This window comes from Gymnogyps californianus, chromosome 13, assembly GCF_018139145.2.
Source record: "Gymnogyps californianus isolate 813 chromosome 13, ASM1813914v2, whole genome shotgun sequence".
NCBI lineage: Eukaryota > Metazoa > Chordata > Aves > Accipitriformes > Cathartidae > Gymnogyps > Gymnogyps californianus.
The window spans coordinates 24,350,388-24,372,503 of record NC_059483.1 but is presented as its reverse complement, the minus strand read 5'-3'; the positions used below and the strand labels follow the sequence as shown (position 1 = coordinate 24,372,503).

The 22,116-nt window shown below is 45.6% G+C and overlaps 1 protein-coding gene across 1 annotated transcript in view; it reads left to right on the top strand.

The window, feature by feature from the left end:
• Positions 1-867: 867 nt before the first annotated feature.
• Positions 868-22,116, top strand: part of WNK2 (WNK lysine deficient protein kinase 2) — a 109,332-nt gene continuing 88,083 nt past the window's right edge. The window contains exons 1-2 of the mRNA XM_050904678.1: positions 868-963; positions 1,324-2,139. Coding sequence (XP_050760635.1) covers positions 1,351-2,139 — 789 coding nt within the window. The 5' untranslated portion in view covers positions 868-963; positions 1,324-1,350. The remainder of the gene's footprint in view (positions 964-1,323; positions 2,140-22,116) is intronic.

The window sequence follows — 22,116 nt, the reverse complement described above, 5'->3', positions numbered from 1 at the left end:
AAACAAAGAAAAACCCAGATACGTGCGGCAGACAGCGCGTTCAAAGCCACAGCACGGACACGCAGGGTGCTGTACTGTATTCCCCAACGCTATGTGCGAGTTACTCCCTAGTCACGTTTTACGTTTGAAGGATTCTGGAAAACGGCGAGTGGGAAGCGCACTTGGTTTCCTCTAAGTAACCTTCCTTTTAATCGCACCCGAGAGCAACCGGCCGCTGCTCGGTGCGGGCACCTCCTCGCCGTAGGCGAACCCAGAGAGCAGACGGAGCCGCGGGCCGCGGCCGGGACCCGCACCCCTCACCCCGCACCCCGCACCCCCCGGCCTCGCAGGAGGATGCTCCTCGGAGGAGCGGTGCGGGGCCACCTGCCCGCGGGAGGCGGCCGCTCCCCCCGGGGCCCCTCCCGCCGCTCCCGGCCCCCGCCCGCGCCGCGGGGCGAGGCGGCGGCGGGGCCCGGGGACCCTCCCATTGTCTCCGGCGGCGGCGGCGGCGGCGGAGGGGGGGGCGGGCCGGGCGGGGGGGGGGGGCCGCCCTCCGCAGCCTCATTGGCGGCCGCCGAGCGCCGGTGCCTTAAATGGGGCGCTCGCCGGGGAGCGCTTCCCATTGACAAAAGCGCCGCGGCGGCGGGGGGGGGGCGGAGGAGCGGGGCCGGGGCGGGCGGGGGGCGGCGGTCGGTCGGTCGCCCATGGGGGCGCGGCGGAGGCTGCCGCAGGGCTCGCCGCGGGCAGGGGCGCACCCCGCGCCTTGAAGCCGCCGGGAGCGGAGCGGGGAGGCCGGCACTGCGGGCAGGGGCGTGCTGCAGGGGCGGGCCGCGGAGCCCCGCTGCCGGCAGCCGGCTCCCTCGGCACCCGCTCCGCGGCGCGCACACCCGGGCAGGCGCACGCACGGCGGTGCCCGCCCCTTCTCCCCGCCGCCCTTCTCATCCCCGTCCATGGCGCTGAGGACGGCAGCCCCCCGCTCCGCACGTAAGTAAGCGGCTCCGCCGCGCCTTTGTGCGCGGCCCTGCCCGTCCCCGCCGCAGGTGAGGCGGCCCCGCCGCGCACCTGAGCCCGGGGCACCCCGCGGGGCTTGCCCGGCGCTCCCGGCCCCGCGGCCGGGAGTGGGGGGGGGGGGGAACGGGCGGGCAGGGCGGCTGCGGGGAGCCCGGCTCGCCGCAGCCCTCCGGTTTCGAAGCCCCGGTGCGGCTCTGCCCGGGGTAGCGCAGCGCTGGGGCGAACCCCGGGGCCGGGGGTGCCCGCGGATGGGGGCGGGGGGGGGAGCGGCGGCCGGGGCTGAGCCCGAGCCGCGGCCGCCGGTGCGTCAGGGCTCTGCCTTGCCTCTCGCAGGTGGCGGTGGGGCGGCTCGGCGCGGGCATGGACCGCGGTGACTTCCCCAGCCCGGGGGCGGCGGCGGCGGCAGGCGCTGACACCTCAGACCTAATGGAAACTGGGGGCGATGCCAGATCGGCACCTCGGCGGGGAGGCAGAGGAGGAGGAGGAGGCGGCGGCCGTGGCGGGTTTCCAGCGACTGCCGAGCCCAGCGCTCCCCCGGCTGCGGAGACGAGCATGAATATTGATGGGCCCGTCGGTGGCGGGAGGAGCGGGGCGGCCGCGGCCGCTGCTGCAATGCCGGGAGCCCCGGGAGCCCCTGCCCCGCCGCTCCGCGCCCCCTGCTCCAGGGATCCCAAAATGGTCCATCAGCGGTTCCTGCGGAGGAGCGTGGTGGACTCGGACCAGGAGGAACCTGCTTTCGACCTTCCCGAGTCAGAGCATCAGAGGAAAATTATCCTGCTCCCTAAAACCAGGAGGATAATTGCGGAGAGGGCGAAGGCAGGGCGCGGGGCCGGGGAGAAGGTGTGCCTGGGGGCTGAGCCTTCGGGGGAGCCGAAGGCAGCGCCAGCCCCTGGCAGCGTCGTGGGGGCCGAAGAGCAGAAGGAAGGTGGCAAGGATGCGGAGAGGAAAGAGGCGTCGGATGCTTCCAAAGATCAGAGCAAGGCTAAGAAAGAGGAGCCCGAGGAGGAGGCTGATATGAAAGCGGTTGCCACCTCGCTGGATGGCAGGTTCCTAAAGTTTGATATTGAACTCGGGAGGGGATCCTTCAAAACGGTCTATAAGGGTCTGGACACGGAGACGTGGGTGGAAGTGGCGTGGTGTGAACTTCAGGTAAGCCGAGCTGATCCTCCTGTGTTTTTTCTGCTTTGTAAGCCTAGGAGCTAAGGGCAACATGCCGGTGTCATCTACAGAAGCTCAGCTTTGAGCAGCCTTTATAGTCACCATTGCTTAGTATCCAGTGTCTAACTATAGCGCAATATTCTCATTGGCTCTGCATCTACCACCTTATGTACACTCCTCCCAGGCTTAACCCTCTCGGCCCTGGCATCTGACTGCCGACGCTAATGATGTTAACGTAGGACCTGTCATATTGCATAAAAAGGTCACGAGTCGCTCTCTCCGAATGCGCAAAGCATGCCGAAAAGAGCTGAACGGAGCTCCTCTCTTCCCCCTACCCCCAGCCGCTTCAGAAAGCAGCAGCTTGATTTAGCAGGAGTGGAGCAGCAGGTCTATGTTAAAAAGACACCGAACATAAATGAACTTGGAGTGTGTTTGCAGGAGTGAACTTTCCCTTTGCTACAAATATAAATGCATTATGCTTTTACAAAGATTGAAGATCTGCTGCCCCCTTACTTGCCCTTTCCCCTGCTCTGAAATTGTGACTGTCCCCAGCTTCTTGTGAATCACACCTCCGAAAGTACCTGGCTGCTTGCCTTTTCTTGAGGCATCATGAACTAGTGCTGCAGTTAGGTCAAAGACCTGTCTGTCCAAATACCTTTTAAAAGGAAGATTTTAAATAAACAATCTGAGCTCTAGATCTTCAGAGTGAAGTCATGCGGTAATATCTAAAGAGAGTGAAGGTTTAGATACTGTCTTTTGCTGGTTTGGGACATCGCTGTTACCCTTTTCTTCGTGATTTTTGTATTCTCGCTTCTGTAAAAATGACGGTAGTATATGCTTGATGGTTTTTTCTTTGTGAAGCTTTTAGCGTCTGTTGCTTACCTCATTTCTGTTAGTATCCATTTGAATGAGACCTATCTAAGAGAAAAACCTAAGACAGATTTTTATTTTTTTTCTTGAGCTATTACTTAGTCTGGGTTACTCTCTAATTTTGGTGCGAACTAGAAGATTTAACTCTTAGTTATATATTGGGGTCCTTAAACTCCCGCTGGCTGACTGAGCTTTATGGCCGACGAGAGTATTTGAGAATAGCATGTAAATAATGTGATACAATAAGCCTGAGCTCCTGATTGTTTGTTTATTCTTTAATGTTGGCCCAATCTGTTTGTAAATCACTCCTGGCTTCCTGGGATAGGTGGGGATGGAGGTACAGCCACATCTTTACTCCCTAATGATTTAATTCCACGATGTAATCATAATTCACTGCAGCACTACTTCCTTAATAAGAAATATGGGGAGCACTTCTCAGTCTTCATAATCATGCATTCCCCTGGCTTTTATTAGACAGGGATGCAGAACATAGAGCCACGGCAGCCGGGCAAGGTATGGCTGCAGAGCCGAGGACGCGATGGGCTGGTGGTAAGGGGTTTCACCCCTCTCCCCCCCCAGCCTGGAGGGGGTCCCGGAGGGAAAGGGGAGAGGCTGTGGGATTGCCGAGGGGATTTAAAGGGGAGCTGAGCGAGGCGGGCGCCGCTGGCAGGAGAGCCTGGCGGGCAGGCCTGGTCTTTGTCTGGCTTCTGCTTGAAACTGAATCCCCAGCACGTAAGGCTTTTACTTCGGCATCCTGAAATTCATTTAGGATGATAACTGGGATGCTGTTGGAGGGAAGGTTTGTCCGTAGGAAGAGGCCGATGTTGTTCAGCTGCCGGTCCGACCAGCGCAGGCCAGCTCTGTCACTGCAGAGCGATCGCACAGATCAGGAATTCATCTTGCTGCCAAATTTTCTCAGTATGCTCTAGCAGGGGAATTGAAATAGATGTATTTTCAACATATTTTCTGTAACAGAATAGCTTTAACTACAAAAGACTGCCAAATGTATTGGAGAGCACAGTGTATTGAAATTCCAGTGTTTGGGTCATTTACACCTAAAAGATTGGGAAGGGAAAACTGCAGTATGAAGCTTACCTGGCGATTGGTTTTCTTATTCCTAGTTACACTTGTTTAGGAATTCTCGAACTGACTGCAGGTGAAGAAATCATCTGTAATAATTCCCACTAGTTTCCATTATATGTGCTTCAGCTTAAATCAGATCTTACTACTAGATATTTTCAATTTAATACAGAATTTGTTTTAGGCCTCTCATTGTAGAAAGAAAACTCTCTTTATGACTCGACTGCTTTAGAGAAATTGGTGTGGATCCATAGAAGTAGGTGAGGGCTGCTGGTTCTCCTGAAACGCTGCTGTCTGCAGATTTGGAGGTGATGCCAGTGGCCGGATAATGCGAGATGGTATGTGAATTTTGAAAGCCAGTACTTTGGTCTGGATCGAGAAAGTCGAACTGAATGACAAAAGTCTTTAATCACCATGGGATTAAAGCCTGTGCTTCTGGGATGAGTTTGCATGAAGGAAGCAGTCAGGGGAAGGTGTGAATAGCTGTGTGTTGTCTTGGCTTTTTGACTTGTGGAGTACTCTCTTAATTCAGCTGGGGAGTTTTATTGGGAAAACATTCAGAGGGTGCTGTCAAGTGATCGCTTTATTCACAGCATTTTGAAAATTTTTATGTAAGCTGTGCCAGTTAGATATGCCCCCTTTTGTCTCTTTCTCTGTAGAAATTTTAAGTTCAGATATACATAGCAGAAGGCTGCGTGGAAGCCATCATCACCATGCTGGTGAAGACAAAATGACTTCCTCTGCAGTCTGGCATCATCAAAGCCATCCCAGAGCCTTTCTGTAGAAAAATTGCAACAAATTGTACTTTGTCTTTCTTCTGGGGACGCACTCGGGCTTGTTACTTTTAGAGCTGGAGAGTTAAAAACTAACAGTATTGAGGTTCCACGCAGGCGTTAATCCTCTGTCCTTGCTCAGCATTTTTTTCAGCCCAGTTGTACTGTTGCTTGTGTGTCTGTCGCTTTTTGTCCGTCTGTACAAAGACCTTGCGAGCCATTCTTGTTCAGTGGTTTTATTTCATTGAAAAGATGGCTTTAGGGTTCAGAACCAAAATCATGGCTTGGATTAGGGTAGGATCCAAATGCTAACCAAACTAGATCTGGGGTTTAGACCTGTCTGAAGATGTGAAAGCTGTAGTCAAATTCTAGCTAGAAAATAAGTTTATTGTTCCTTCCTGAAACTGATGTGTTGGAGCAGGATTAGCGTGCCCTTGCAGTTTGGAAAGGTTTGCATTCTAAGTTTTTCAACAGCTATAATTAATTTTAATTGGTGGCATACAATTGCTGTGTGGCGAGGCTTCAGCAAACAGTGTGTCAGTGTTGCGCTCCTAAGTAAAATGTTGGGCCATGAATAAGGAATATAGGCTTCTGCCAATCTACTGCTGGCAAGCCAAATATTCTTTTTAGTTAGATGAATGGTCTCAAAATCCCCATCCTATTTCCCTTTGGGAACATGTAGGGAAACTGCGGAAGAGTCAAACCTGGTGCTATCTCAAGTGCGAAGACCTCGTACTTTATGGTTCTTGCTTGGACTGTGAATACTGAGCTTCTGTTTGATTGTATTTAATTCTAGTTTTCTTTGTTGAAAATGTGGAAAGGATGGACTGTCTCATCCTGCTGTTGCTATACCCATGGTGGGAAGGTGAGAAATGCCTGTTGGTGAGCACTGCAGGGAAGCCGGCCTTTTTCCACTGGTTGCCCAAGACTTGTTCTCCACTCTGCGTACCAGTGCTTAGATGGACGCTGGTTTCTTCAGGATGCTTGGCCTCCAGGTGCTCGGTGTGAGAATGCGTGGGAGTCCTTGATGCTCCCTGGGACAGAGCTCAGTTCGGGTATCGGATGTTAGAGGTGCTTGGGGAGCCACGTAAGAGTGAAGGATGGGCAGAGGTCAATTCTCCTTCCCTGCCCGTAGAGCTGAAGTTAGAAATCAAGGGTGTTAGAATAGCTCTGACGGCGTTTTCCAAATGGCCACCAAACCAAGGGGTCTGTAGCGGTAAACCAACCACAAATAGACACGCTGCTTTAAGGTAGCAATTCCTTGCCCCCGCACCTGCAGCTTTTCTGCCAAGCTTCTGGTAGTATAGTCCTGTAGGAAAAGCTTAATTATCTGTGCCAGATAAGTGTTTTACTTCATCGTTTTATAACGCTTTTTCCTTTTTATGTCATTGCTGGTCTTCAAACTGCCTGAACCAAAGAAAAAACGTGAAAGTACGTTGTATGTCTTAAGTCACTCAGATATTCAGGACTTTCAGATTTTTGGAGCGCACAGATCTTAACTGAAAATTAAGTTCTAAATGTGGATGCGTTTCTGAACATTTATTTCATTTGATTCACATGCGGTATTAATATGGGAACAGATAATGTATTTTCTTGATCTCAGTTTTTATTCCTTAAATGAGAAGCTCATCCAGATTGGCTGATAGCTGGCTGGTTTCAATATGGCATGAATATTCTAGAAGTACAAGATGAGATTAGATTTTGTTTTAATGCAAGGTGAATAAAAAGGGCTTTTGAAGTCATTAATGCTAGACCTATGCGAACTTGCTAATTTTTGTTTCTAAGGCTGATAATTTTTCCTTAAAGCAAAATTTCTAGCTTGAGTGGAGGAAGGGAGGAAGAGCATGCAGTTTATTTCTAAGTGTGTTACCTTATGTATGAGAGAAGGCTATGATGCCTATGTAGCTATTTTCTGAAATCTTTAAGCGGTGTTTTCCATCTTATGTCCACTTAGAAGATCTGTGATAGTTGTTTAAGGTGATACCAAAGGTCCATGGCTCAGACGTTTTTGCGTGAGCAGATACGTTTGCATGGTGAAAAATGGGAGCCTGTAAAATGGACAATATTAAAGCAAGTTCACGTTGCTCTAGCTGGCAAGTCACTTCTGGCAAAATTAAATTATGGGGAATTAAATTATGTGGAAGGAGGAGGATGTCCTATGCCCCTATATCAAGAATCCAGGGTATTTCTTTCTGAAAAAGGTAACATCTTCAGGATTTTCACTGTGTGGTGGTTTGGCTTTTGTTAGGGTCCTTGTTGGCTGACGGCATTCATCTGATGTCGAAATAGTAGCTGGTTACTATCTATGCTGTTAATTTATTGGCCGGGTAAACTTTGTAGTGTAAATGAACAGAATAACTTAGAAAATCTGTTTGGGAGAAGAAAGGAGGGAGACTGTATCTGAAAGCTTGAATCTGATATTGCTGCATGCTCATATTAAATTAACTCTGAGACTAATTTTGTCTGGTTTGAGTTAATTCTTGAGATAGTGACTTCTGTTTAAATTTAAACAATTGGTTTAGCTCTGCTTTACAGTGTCAATATGAAAACATGAGCCTGCATCACTGGTGTTTGTTAGTATAGCTGTTGCCCTGACATGGAGAAGCAGGATAGGGATATGGTAGTGAACTATTAATAGACTGCTTCTCAAATTCAGTAAATGAAATAGAGCCGGGTCAGACTTCAGATTCTGCTTGTGAATCAAACAAGACTCCTTTCTTCTTTTGCTTTTGAGTACAGTTTGCCTAAAGGCTGGTTGTAGGGTCTTTTAATCCCGGTTAAACTCTTCACGCTAAATGTGTGGGGTCCAGTCGCTGTAAGAGGAAATGACCTAAAATAAAATCAGAACTTGGTGTAAAGGATATTTCTGTAAAGGATATTTCTGGTCCCTTTGGCCATCTCTTGTCTGCAGCTGACAGGGGAAAAAAAGGTGATGTTGCAAGCTGTCATCTTAGTGATGTTTGCACTTCATATGCAGTCTGACTTGTGTGTGTAACATGCTTACAGCTATGGGCTGCTGCCTTGTTTTGTGGCTAGGGTGTAACAGAGGTCTGAAGAAAGTTCAGTGGCGCTGGTAGGTGATGTGCTAAAAGAAGGGCGGCAATAGCAGTTCAGCTGTTGGTTACTGGAGTTATCAGGGGCTTTGCATGCTCTGAGAGATTAGAGGTGCTGCAGCGGTTGATCCTTGGGTGGGTAGATGGAGAGTAGAGACCCTACTGTAAGGATCAGGTATGAAGGGGTTGTTGAGGAGGGAGGTAGTGATAAATCTCCCATGCTCCAGCAGCCCCGCTGGAGCGGTGGGTCTGGGTGCTGGGAAGAGCTTGCTACAACTGTCTGATCAGGGGAGGTTTGGTTTTTAGACTTGCCATGACATAGCTGTTGCTTGTCGGCAGCAGGATACTTACCTGCCTGTTCAGTAGGCTCTGTGGTAGGTCTGACTGGCCAGAAAACATGAATATAAGGTAAGTGCTGATGCATGATACCTGGACAGCCTGTAGGCATAAGAAAAGGGCAGCCAAAGGCACGTCATGCGAGATGTGTGACACTTGGCACTCCTGTTAGAAGAGACATCTTCGTTGCTCTGAAATAGGAGGGGTTTATGCCAGTAATGTTTGGAGAATATCTGAAATGGTCATGCAGAAGCAGAACTGGTTTTCCCCTTGTCTAAGTTGGTACATGTGAAACTGAAGTTACACCTGGAAAAGCGTTATTTCCCTGAAGTGCTGTTGGCCTATTAGAAAACACGGGTGCTATCCCAGTGTTGATTTCGGTGTGCCTGAAACCTAGCTTGGCAAGGAAGGGCAAGCTGGGTTTTTTCCGTGGAGTTGAGAAGTCGGCTAGCAACAACCTTCACCTGGTAGCTTGCTATTCCTATGTAGCTCTGAAATGGAGGAACCAGCTTACTGCTTTCCTACTGCCCCTCTGCCTGCTCTGAAATCAGAAGCCTGCCTTTCTGCCGGGAGTGAGTTTTACAATTATGTCCTCTGCAACAGTGAATGGCTGCAGCCTCTTCTGCAGTGGGGTCCGGACCAGTTGTTAAAACTGCAAGATAATAGATACTTTCAAATCTCTGCTGGATCTGGTGTGGTGATTTTTCTTTATATTTAGAGAGAGAGAGAGAAGAGTCTTAGCTCCTCTTTGCCTCCATTTCATTTCTGCGGAGAAATGAGAAAAAGGCTTTGATCAATTGGTGGAAGAGCGTGAGCTGTTCGGTATGTAAAAAGGAAGGTGTGCACCCTCATTCTCCGTGCCGCTCTTCTTCCCTACAAGTACCTGTAGATCTTTCTAAATCCGGTTGCCACATAAACCACCAAACAGAGCCGTTTTATGTGTTAGATTGGTCCCTCGCTCTGGAAGGGACTAATCTTCAAACCATACGCAGCTTCCCATATCCCTGAATAAAATCTCATTGTCCTCCAAAGAAATCAAGTCCATACCTCCTTTTGGCATGATGTTTATCCAAAACAGCTTGCTGCTTGGGAATTTTGTCCATTCCAAATTAGCTTGGGTCCTGCATAGTTTCCGAGCCGTACTTTTGATTTTTCTCTGTGTAGATGATCATGCCCATGTAAAAGACACTAGGAATTTGGCGCAGGGAGGGGATCACAAGTCCTGCCTGTCCTCCTGTGTCACCTGCGATCGCCTGTGTTGTGGATGTAGGATGTCACACGTCACTGAACACTTCTAAGCCTTAGGAAGCATCTTAGTTGCCAGCCAGTTGTCTGTGGGGACTGATGAACTTAGATTGAGTTCTAAATCAGCTGGCAATAAATGTGTACCAAAAGCTTTCTAGAGTGACTGTTTTGTTTGTTAGCAGTGACTTGGCTTACTCCAAATGTGTACAGTTAGTGGTGTGTGGTGACACCCCTTCTACTGAAAGAAAAAATAAGTAAACTTATATAATTGTACTCATCTTGAATTTTATTTTTTGGAAGCTGCTCCATCTCAGGCTTGAGTGGTCTTACCTGGGTTTTCAGTTCACCGTCACCCCAACAATGAAAAAAATTTATTACCCGTACTAAACATGCCCTAGCCTTTCCGACCCCACTGTGGCTGCAGCGTTATTCCAAAGGAGTGGATTTCTGGAGCTGATGGGATTTCTTCCCTCCTTCTCAAGAATCTTCCATAGAAGTGCGCATGCGTTTTCATTCATATCGGGTGTCACAGTGTACACAATCATAAGTGATTTACTGGAAAATAATTTTGCTATACTGTATTAATACAGTATAACGGCTGTATAATATGGTGGTTAAATATGCAGTGGGAGTAATGGGTAAAATGAAATGCCATATTATGGGAATATACATCTTGTTTAAACTGTCGAGGAAGGAGTAACTTAAGACCTAATACCATCTGTTCTTCAGTTGTTTGCTACAGAGGGATACAAACCAGTTATTCATGAACTCTGAGGAAAACAGATAGGAGAATGCAGGCTCAAATAACGTTTGTGGGGTTTTTCTTATTTGGCCATTTTGTGAATTCAATCTGATCGTCATTCCTGACTTCTTAAAGGAAAATTAAACACGCTTTAAGTAGTATTTGATCCTGTTATGAATCTTGGCAGCACTTTACCAAAGTTAATTTGAATTTCCATGTAATTTTTGGTTAAACTTAAAACGGCTTTGATTCCTAGCTCTTTCTAAGAAAATGAAAACCCGAAAGGAAATGGGCACGTTTGTTACGCGCTAGTCCTTTTTTGCAATGCTTTTTGGGGGGGAAGCTGTACTGTAGTTGGTTGCTAAAGCTACCAGTTTGCCTTTCTCAAGTTCTGAAAGTCCTGCTGTAGTCCAGCTCTCCTGAAAACTACTTAAAAGGCTTTTTGGTTCATCTTAACCCAGAGAATTTGAATGTAAATCCATATGGATGACGGCAGGGTCTTTTTTTTCTAGTTATATTTATGCTTTTGGGGAACTATCTTACTTTTTCCATTAACTTTTTAGCAAAGTATGGGCCTTAAACTGTGGTTCTGTACCGAGCACAGCAATGTTGTGTTCCCTGTATTCCTGTATTAACAGGGCTTGTCCAAATGCCATTGTCAGTGTGTTTCAAGTGGTTAAAACTGTCTAAAACCCAGTAAGGCTGAACAGATGGAGGAAGGTTTTTTCTTTAGCTAAATTTGTTTATAGTCTATAAAATAAGGTTTTATTAAAAAGAACAAATCGCAGTTGGTCACCTATTTATTTTACAAAAGCAGTATAAACCAGGCATTGCCTGTGTCTGCTTCTGAAATGGATGTTCCTTTCTCTCTGGCGTGTGCTTGAAGGATTAAAATTATGGTGTTTATTCCAGATTTTTGTACAATAAGCAGCTTTTTAATATTGCTTTTCCTGATGCTGTCTGGATTTTTTTTCAGTTAGAGCAACATTTCGGGTGACCCATTGTACTCGCTGGAGCTGATACAGCTGTGGTGGTTGACTGAGCAGAATCAATTCTGTCTGTTAAAATAGAACAGTGTAGAAGGGTGGGGGGAAATCACAAAATTTCCAGCGGCTGTATCTCATTGCTGCAGGCCCGCGCAGCGCTCCGCTGAAACATTTGATAATATCTTGATCTTGTAAAACTGATTCCAAATAGGTTTGTTTTGTCCTAGGCTTTACTGATTAATTAAGGAAAATTGTCGTGGTTATGTGCGTTTGAACTTGTTTCGTTCCTCTTTGGTATCAGTATTTGTTTTGAGAACTGTTGTAGATAATAAAGCAAGTGTTGCACTAATAAAATGGACTTGCTTTTCTCTCAATTGCAGTAAGAGTTATATTGCCTTTGATTTTTAATGGAGGATGAGAATATCTTGTCCTTTGGCAAAGAGCGTGATCATGACTAACATGGGTGGGTTTGCATATACTTCATGTTGCTTGTGCATATAGAAAATTAATAGTAGAAGTAGAGAAAATACACAACCGCTTGTATTAAGCCACAGGATATAGGGTAAAATGAATTGGTAAGAATGACCTAGAATGGTTGCTTATAGCCCGTCTGCGATCCTGCCTCTTCAGGTTATCTTCTCCCTTGTGTGGTGTTTTTGCACGTGCTTCTGGGGACGTCGCATCGGTCCCTGCTGCCCTCCAGGCTTCTAATTTTTTTTTCTTGCCCAAGTTGTAATAACTTGGGTAACATCTTTCATTGACCTTAATGAATTTAAAAAAATCATTGTGGCAGTTCAGCCTAACCGAAGCCTGTGATCTCCAGGAACTTCCAGCAGAGGCAGACGGGGGCGAGTGAGGGGGGAGAACATCATGCGATGTATTTGGGAGTTATTTGTATTGTAAGGGCCTTGTGAATTTGAAGCTGTTGTAGCACCGTTCCAGGAAACAAATGAAGGTTTTTCTGTAACTTCCCTCTAAAAGAAGTGAGAGGAAAGCTTCTGCTGATAATCTGCTGGTCCCTGGATGTGTGGCAGACTCTTGAACTGGACTGAAGTTATCTAAAGCAGGTTTGAGCTATAAATTCTTCTAGGCTGCTGAGAGCTGCTGAGCCCCATCGGTGTCAAGTAGCAGTGATCACTTGGTCTTTAAATAGAAAACTCACTTTGGAGTCTCCGTTTCAGACCTTAAGGACTGTCTGCGTAGGCCGGTCTCAGACTCGCATCAGGCAGCGGGTGGTAAATGCTGGGCGTCTAGGGCCAGTGCCTATAAAGATGGACAGTGGAACCCTTAACCTGTTGTTAGGCATGCCGCCAGCGGTGCGGGTAGTGAGGTGTGTTAGCTCGGAGGAAGGACCCGAAAGAGCGGCACGCTGATGGGGAAGGCTCCAGCCAACAGCTGGTGGCTCCATCTTGAGACACATGAACTGCCTGGGAGGGAGGTGAGACCCGTGGCTAACCGCTCTGTCCTATCCAGCAGGCTCCAGTGTTTCCTCTTGGGATTCACTTCTTACCTGAGAATGGAAGAATCTCCTGTCTTGGAGGCATGAAGTTGCAGGAGGTATGCTCCTCACCCTTCCCTTAGCTGCAAGTGTAGTTTGGAGGCTTTGGTAAAGGCTCCAATGACTGTTGCAGGTGGGGCTGGGAATTTGGAATGGATCTCCCCTGTTCGTGTAAGTCCTTTGGTCTAAGTATTGCCATCGTGGGAGGGGAGATGGGCAACACCTCTTCTAGGTGTCACGTAAGAGGAAAATAGGTGCCATCACCCAGCTCTTTCACAGCGTGGTAGGTGTGTTCCCCAAATCTGTCTTGGCTTCACCTATTTGAGGAATGGATGAACAGTTTGTTTCTGGGTCCCAGCTGTGTTTATATACAAGGAGGGCACTGAACTAAGTTAAGACTGAGGCCCCTTGGGGTGCATGCAAGAGACCTTAGCTTTTGCAGGCGCCTCATCTTAAGGAAAGGCACGGTGCCTTCAGTACGGCGGCAGCTGGAGGACTGGGTGTCGGAGCTGCAGGTGCTTTCAGAAGAGTGTGTTTGGACCCACGTCAATTTTATGCCTTATTTTTATATTCTCATGTTAAATTAAGCCAACTGGATAGATCCCCACGTGACACGAGATACTCCTACAAAGGCACCCTGTGGTTTCCTGTAGGCTATAGACAACTCTCTGAATCCTTGTATGTGGAAGGGGATTAAGCCTTCTTTTCAAAGTATAGAAGAAACAAACTTGTAGCAAATATCTGTGGTCGGGAGAGGGAAATGAAGTGAAACCTTTTTAACTCTCTGGAATAAATGATACATGTTTTGTGAGATTTTTTTTTGTGGCTAGACTGCTTGAATTCCCGTTCCCTCTCCACCCCCCACTCCTGAGGGCTCTGCCAAAGCCCACAGCCCTACCACAAAATGCACCGACACCGGGGCTGCTGATGTGGAAGGCTGCTTGTATGAGAGGAGAAAAGCAGCTGTGCTCACTGCTTCCAGAGATAATTCTGTCATCCCATACCATGAGAAATAGTGAATACTTAAAATGTGTGTGATTTGATGTGTGTCTGTTTACTTAGATGAAGCCAGCATTGCAAGTTTCTAACCACTGAAGCTACAAAGCTATTAGAAACAGCAATTCTTCCTCTAAGTAACATCGAAGCATTAAATACAAAGCTTCATTTATTAAAGTATGTGTCTACTTTTTTTTAGAGTTGTCTCTCAGGTGGTTTGAGGGAGGGGGAGAACAACTAGTGCTCACTCACCTGTGGGCTTCAAAGTAAAACTTTTCATCTAAACAGCTTGGGGTTTGGGCTGTGAACTCTTGTGTATGGAATGAGGCACCTGAGGTGATGGAGTCTGTGCATTCCAAAGCAACTCTTGCAAATAAATGGGACTGTGGATGTTTATTGACTTTCGCCACACTAAGATCTGTCCTTTTTTTGTGATGTTGCTGAACAGCAACTCAATTTGTAACAAGCGTTGCTGGGGACTGCAGCCTGTGTTGGAGGGAATCTTTCAGCGTGAAGATGGTGATGGAGAATGACTGAGACTGGAGGGTCTGAGCTTGGGGAGTTAGCTTTGCCTGAACAGGCTGTAACAGAAAATACACAGCTTACTAACCTGGGACCTAAAAATGACATCAGCGTTGCTGCTGAATCCCACATTCTCAGTGCGAGAGGTGTGACTGATGCTGATCTGGTTTTGTTACAGATTAGGGAAGGATTACACAGGGTGGTTCATCAACCCGTTCCTGCGTTCCTTTGCATTTGTAGGGAGGCTTTATTAAAAATGGATGCTACTTCATAAAAACTTTCCAGTAGGCTTTTAAAAAGCAGTTTAATGTCTTTTTCCTTCTCATTCCTCCTCTTCCCTGTCCTAGTTACAAGGACAAGGTCCTGCTCTAACACCTTCTGCACTGCCACAGGGTGTATACAAACACCCTGGATCTCTTTTCATGTCCCTTTCTTTTCTTTAGAGGGTCATCTTCACAATCACATGAAATTATCTTCTTTGATTAAGGTACTATTTCACCTAACAGTCTTCCAGTGTGCAAGGTGTTTTCTTGGGCAGCGGCTTTGTGCAGCAATGAGACTGTCAGTCAGCTTCTGATCTTTGTGAAAATCCCGATGAACCTGCCATGGCAATGAGAATTTGCAGAGGAATAAAGGAAAATGAGGTAGCATCTAGTGAGATGAGATGAAAAGGCATTTTATAACCTCTTGTGCAATAGTTGTTAGTTTCTGATTCTTAGCAATGACTGATACTTGTAGTCTTTCTGACCGCCTTGCTGATGCGTAGCTACCTGAATTCTGATGTTGCAATTAATGATTTAAGTGCATGTGCTGTAAATGCTTTTTTTAAAAAAAGCTTTGATAAAATTTGTTATGTATTTTATGCATGCTTTATCTGTGATCCTAGTTGCATTGCCTCTGATTGCTAGAGCTGAAATTGTAATTTATGAATTCTGTTAGAGAAAGGAAAAAAGCCATTAAAACATTTCCACTAAGCTAATTTTTGTGTGCAGAGAGAGAGAACTCTGTAATTTCTTATGAACTGTGACCTTTGTACCTTAAAAGATATAGCATATATTTCAAAATGGATTTCTGTCAGCAGGGTAACTAATGACATCATCGTGGAGTTGGGAGTCCTCAGTACCTAACAAAATGTGAACTCCCCATGAGGCTGCTTCTCACGGTTTGCTTATTTCTGAATGTGCTTTTCTGTGGATTTTACAACTACTAGGGTCGGGCTTTTTTTTTTTTTTGCAGTTTTTCCTTCAGTGGGGGCAACTAGAGAATTTCTCTTTCCATTTTAGATCAATTTTCCTGAAAGTTGCTTTGTTTCCGTGAGTCGCTACCCTGATTTACATGCTAAACGTATTGCGGACAACAGGGGCGAGGTACACACACACACACAGCATCAGTGCAGTCTTATTTCCCGAAGACACAAAGGCTGAAAAACCACCTTTGAATTTTTTCTTTGACAACCCCTAGAAATAACTAGAAGGGATGAGTTTTCTTAGTCTTGTCTCGCTCTTCATAAGTTTATTAAGATGCCAGACTCCCAGTAATTGGGGACGAGTGCTGTAACGAGAGCTGCAGCCTGTGCTGACGGCACGCGTCCTGCAGAGATGCTGCTCTGCTCCTCTGGAGTGCTGCGATGGAGTTGGAGGGCGGTGGCTGGACCAGGGGTTTGTTGGGGAACCATCGGGTCCCGCTGGGTCCCGCCGCTGCCGGAGCAGCGCTCCAGAGGGGCAGAGCTCTTCTGCGTCCCGCTGACAGCCTGGCAAAACAGAGAGCGCGCTGCATTGCTTATAGTGCTTGTATAGTGCTACAAAGTACGTACTTGTATAGTAATGGATGGGTGACTATGCAAGCTATACGGAGGACGTAGTGGAGTGCTTCAAGTCTGTTTTAAAGTAATTTCCCAGCCTGGATGAATTAAGTAAGAGCCACTCCTTGTTTATCATCGTTGCATCAATTCTGAACAACATGTATTCAGTTTTTCCATCAGCTTGGTACAGTTTTGCATGTATTTTTCTCGGAGGATACATATTGAAGGGTCAGAATGAGCTATAATCTGTGACAAAGCGGAGTGTTTAATTGCGTGAATGGAAAAATGGAAGGACTGGTTTAACTAGAAGGTCTTAAACATGCTGAAATGTTAATTACTCTTAGAGGTCCAAGATTGTCAGATGAATAATTGGTCATGAAAGCCTGTTCACCTGTTTTAATAAGCTCAGTTTAAAACAAACAAACAAAAAAAAGCTGCATACTATGTCTAAGGTGCTTGTGTACCAAAGTTTTAAAATCCCTGAGCCAGGGTTTATGCATTTGTTTCAATAAGCATTCTCTTCAGTCTGTGTTTTAAGCATGCTATATATTTTGAAATGTAGTGGCATTCCCAGAGCAGCAGCTTTTATTCTTAGGTCTGCCCAAAATTACCATGCAAACTTACCTGGTTTTAAAATAATTCCTTGCACTGTGGTATGATGATAGCAGGTCTTGAGAGTGTTATTTCTCTTGCAAGATTAAAGTGAACAAACAATTTTTTTTAATTGAAGACAGATAACAAAAGCAACTATATAACTATATACAACTATATATACTGTATGCAGCAGCAGTATGTAAGCCTGTAATCTCCACAAAGGAGAAAACAATGCAAAATCAGCATATTTGTAAATATATATGTTTTTAGAACATAGCTAGAGTCAGTGCCTCAGTTGATTGGCTTCTCCTTAACCCTAGATGTGGAGGTGAAAAGATAGGCTCAAATGTTTCCCTTGCTTTTCAGAGAAAAATCCAGTAATTCTACCTTTCTTTAAGAAACCGTTTTAAGCAACATTATACCTGCTATCTGGGTTCATTTTGTAGTGTTGAGCCTGGTTAAATAGCTGATGTGATATATCTGGTAACAATACTGCAAGTGGAGTGGGGAGTTCGTTAAGTGATGGCTGTGTTGTGATTTGATTTAGATTACTTTGGCCTCACCCGTTGAGTTGCTCTTTACTTTCATATTTGTGGCAAGGGTTTACTGTTTGTTTGCTTGGTCTTTGCTTATTGCATATCCGTAAGATGGATGTGAGAGTTACTTTAAAAATGGCACACAAATGTGCAATAGTGATCCTAATAAGGATAAAATGTTTGTACAGGTGGGAGAAATACAAGAATCTAAAATTGTCAATGTCCTCCTAAATTTAGCAACTATTAAATAAGATCATCGCAATGAGTATTATTCTTTGTGAAAAGACCCTTTAAAGTATGTGGGTTTTTAAAATTAATTGCAGTATGTGGCACTCTTAATTGTAGTGGTGCAGAATACATAATGTACTTCTGGTAGGCAAAGCATGCCTCAATGATTTTAAAAAAAAAAAATCTTCTTTAGTTTGTGAATTCTCAAGTGCTTTCTTTAAAAAGTACCTGGAACGGTTTAGGTGGATTGTGAACTTGTTATGTAGAGTTCTACCTAAGCCTTGCTTTTACATCAATTGCAGTGTAAAGAAACAGTTAAAATATTTGTATCAACTTCCTCTTGAATGCTGCGTATAAGATAGTGCTGATCATGTGCTGTCATACTCTAAGATGCTAGAAAGTTGAGAAATTTGATCTTTAAAATGAAATTGCAGCTCCAAGGCAGGCTGTGCTCAAACTTTTGTTTCATTGCAGTCAACAAATTGTTCTTAGAATTTCTGATTTTGAAAACTTCTGAAAACAAAGCCTTAAAATATTGTAAGTAAATCACTTTGACTCATAAGAAGTTTTTCTTCAATCTTAAAAATGCTCTGGTGTTTTTGTATGGGATGATAATCCGTATCTAGATTTTGATGTCTTGTTATTATTACTTTTATTTATGCTATTCAAACCATTCCAAATTCTTTGGAAATTGGCTGAATCTGCTGGCAAGACTAATCCAGCCTCCTCCTGCAAGAAGTCTTTTGCCGAATAGCTCTGAGCACCCTTTTATGAGATATCTAGAATTTACGTTCCAACTACTCGGAAGCTCTTGGAGCTCCAACTTGTACAGTTTTAGTCTTGTAGACTAAAAATACATCTTTTAGGAAAAGAATGATATTTGCAGTAAATCGAATTATATTTGTTTCAAGAGTGCTAGCATAAAACGAGTGGTCTTTGAAAACTTTCTTGTCTAGAGCTTGATGAAAACCAAGCTTTTGTCAAAATAAAAGGCTCAGCATAGCGTGCTGATGGCAATTAATTCCCAGGGAGGCTGCCCACCGCTCTGTTTCTTTGCACTGTAGCAGAGAAATGCCGCAGATTATTTCTATAATCAGGTTAATTGAAAGAGCGGAAAGGGGTAAGGAGAAATTTTCTGGATTTAAAGTCATAGTCGGGGGGGAAAGAGCGGGAAGGGCTGAGCTGGCACGTGCTGTGATGTGCTGCCTTCCCGAGTAGGAAACGCGTGTTGTGTCTTGGTAGCTGGCAGCCTGTAACGCGTGCTGGGAGCCTGAAATGCTCTTTTAATAACATACATTTTATGTGTATATTATTAGAGTGGGAATTAATGGTTTTTTCCCATGGAGATGTCTTAGGAGAAAGGGGTGTGACGAGAAAAATATCTTTAGCCAGCCTTGTCTTGGTTTTCAGGGAGAAAACTCCCAAACTCTTTCACTTGAATTTCTCCAGCTCTAGAAAAGGCTATGTGAATTTAAACACAATTAAGAAACTGCCCTATGGTTGGGTTTTTTCCTTTTAAAGTTCAATAGGTAAGGGTGTTTTATTTCCTACACCTGTATTTCCTGGTTCCTTGCAGGAGCTGCAGATTAGGGCTAGTCTTTTCCCATGGCGGCCTCCTTAGTTGAAAGTCGGAAATATGAAATCCTATTGCAGGCTGAGCCTGCGAGGTTTTTAGAAAAGTTTGCTTGTGTGTGTTTAAGAAGTTGCAAAATCTGATCTCCATGTGAAATGTCTTACTATCGTGGTGCATGGACTCAGTGTTTGGGGTTTTTTGTCTACTTACTGTCTTACCTGCTGGTGCCGAAAGCTGGCCCCGGCGGCGATGGCCGTGCCGGAGCGTGCCCGCGCGGCCGGGCTCTGGACCAGAGCAGGGCTTTGGGTCTATCACAGCAGGACCAAGGGCTCCCCTTGGTCATCTGTAGGGTGGAAATCTGGGAGGTTTGTGAGTTGAATTTGTAGGCCAAACCACTGTTGACATATTTATTTCCTGTCCTATTTTTGTCTCTTATTTGAAAGCATTTTTATTCAGGGTAATGTTCTGGAGGACCTAATGTAGTTAATAGCCTTTTTTTTAAAAAAACCAAACCCAAACTAAAACCAACCAAAACACCCTATTGGGAATGCAAGGTCATCACAGAGCTTTTAATTTGAAGTCCAACCAAAGAGACGTGGTATTTAATCCACCTTTCCTTGGAACAGCAGCCAACCTATAAAAGCTGTAATAAGAAAATTCTTAGTTCCATCCTCTTCTCAGTCTAACTGAACATTCTCTAAACTAATACGTACGGGCCTGTGGTGGCTTCCTTTAAATGTGGCTTTTTTGGTTTTTTTCTTTAAGTTTCTAGTAACTAATGAGAGGCTGTCCTGGCTTACCCGGGATAACTAGCTGTGCTTCATCCATTTATTTCCAGCTAGTTATTCTTCCGGATAGGTATCCCTATTGTAAAGGGATCCCAACTTATTAATTTCACAGAAAATATTTACAGTATATTACCTGAATTCTGAAAAGATCTATTCCTATAATTTCTTCCAAGTCCTATTTCAAGCTAGTTAAGCTCTGTTGAGTTAGTCGAATTAAGAGACGTTTTTTGTTCTGGATTTAAGTGCACACCTTTTTGGTTTTTTTTTTAGGAGATCACATGTATTCTCTGCATCTGTTTTTCACATCTTTTTTAGGTTGAAATGTTCTTGAATTTCTTTCTCAAGAGCCTGCAAATTTAATTGGGTGGGGAAATCCTTTCCTCACTTTACATAATAATTTAAATACACTATTATGTCTCAAATCAAACTTTTATAATAAAGAAAGCAAGGCACATTGTAATACTTGGCTGTGCTGTATAATACTCTACAGTTAACAAAAAATCTTATGTATGAAGTTAAAAATATGAAAAACAAATAATCAAGTAGATTCTTCTGTGAGAAAAGAACAACAATATTTCTCAGCTGTTGCAGAGGAAGAGACATCATCGGCTTTGGAGGAATTTATTCAGATATCTCTTTTTATCATCAGAAATGGAGCTTTGACAGCAGAGGCTGAGAATTTGTCTCCCCGTGTGGCCTCTGCATCTCCTCCATTTCTGCAGGGTGTGCAGGGCAGGTCGGTCGGAGCGCTGCGTCAGATCAGTCGGACCAACCTCTGTCCGTAGGGCAGCGGGTGCGGGGAGAGGCAGTCTGGCAAAGCATGGAGCGGTGCAAGAAAGCAAGAATTAGTTGGGTTACCTGCTATGAAATCTGCTGGTTTAGCGACGCCGGTGTAGGTATTTCAGGGATGGGAAACAAGCTGCGATGGGATCAGCGGGTGGTGGTTGGGCCACCGGGCTGGGTTCTTGGTGGTTGGTGGTGGCCATGAAGCTCCTCCTGGTAGCCCTGCGGGCACTGCTCTCCTTTGCTGTTCTGCTGGCGCAGGCAAACAGGTGAATAATCTGAGCTGTTTGGAAACAGGGAAGTCTAACGGAGCCTCTGTGAAAATACAGCTTGTGGTTCGACTGCCATTAGGACTTTTTCTTCCCCCTGCACGGGTTGTTTCTGCAGAGGCTGTTTCTCTTGGTGGGCAGACTTAGAAAGCACGGTCGCATGTGGTATTAAGGCAAGACAATGATTCACAAGAGTGAGTTCCTAATGTTCCTTCCTCTCAAAATTGCCGTGAACGTACATGGGAAAATGTGGTTAAAGCTGATACTGGAGAGATTTGTCCACGTGCAGAGGCACAGTTACATAACGTGGATATAAAGGACAACAAGTACTGTTGTCTGCTAGCAAACTGTAGGACAACTAAAATGCCTTTCCAGTTAGGAAAGGCAGGCTCAACATTTAACACCAACTCACAAAGCAAGGGGAATGTGGTTATTCCAGACTTCGTTTCTTTGATTCCCCAAATGTTTGCATAATATTCACTACTCTTTAGGCACGGCAGAGAGAAAATGCAATTCGGGAAAGAGTTAATTAAGGTCTTTAGATGAGTGAGCCATGCAAGCGGCACTGCCTCTGTCTGCGTCAGGCACACCAAGGGCTTTCTGCCCCACTGGTTCGCCTATGGGCGAGTTATCGTTACGGGCTATAGAATAGCCTTGAACCTGATACACACCCAGCCGGTGTCAGGTTGAATTTGGCCACTGTTGGAAATCATGTTGGCACTGATCTGGTTTTTTGTTTCTGTTTTTTTTCCGGGAGGTGAGGAGGGAGTAATGTAATGTCAGTGCAGCAGAAAATTGAGAAGGCACTCCAAGTGTTTTCCAAGGGAAGATAAACTGTATGAATGGCTGCTTGCAAGAGGGGTGGCTCGGGGACTCAGCAGGGCATGGAGGGAGGAGAGGAATGAGGGGCTGGGATAAATGGGGGTGGGTGGTTGTGGAGAGGGAGAAGCCCAGGGGCTGGGAACTGTGGGCAACGTACGGTCAGAGCGGGGGATGCCTTCCTATCCCCTCTCTCCCGGGAGTGTCTGAATCCTCTCCTTGCTCCTTCACCTGAGCTGAAGCTGACTTGATTCTTTAATGTGAGATGGGGCTCGGAGGATTTCTTCTCTTTGGATAACATTTTTCCCGAATTACTCTTTCTCCTTGCCTATGTGTTACATTTGCAGTGAATCACGGCAAAGCTCTGAGCCCTCTTCTCTGCCTTTCTGGTGAGACAGAGGATCTGTGCTGCTCTTCAGCTGTTTTTCTGAGCAGCACCGTTTCTGTCTGACCTGCCTTGCCGTGGTGGGAAATGA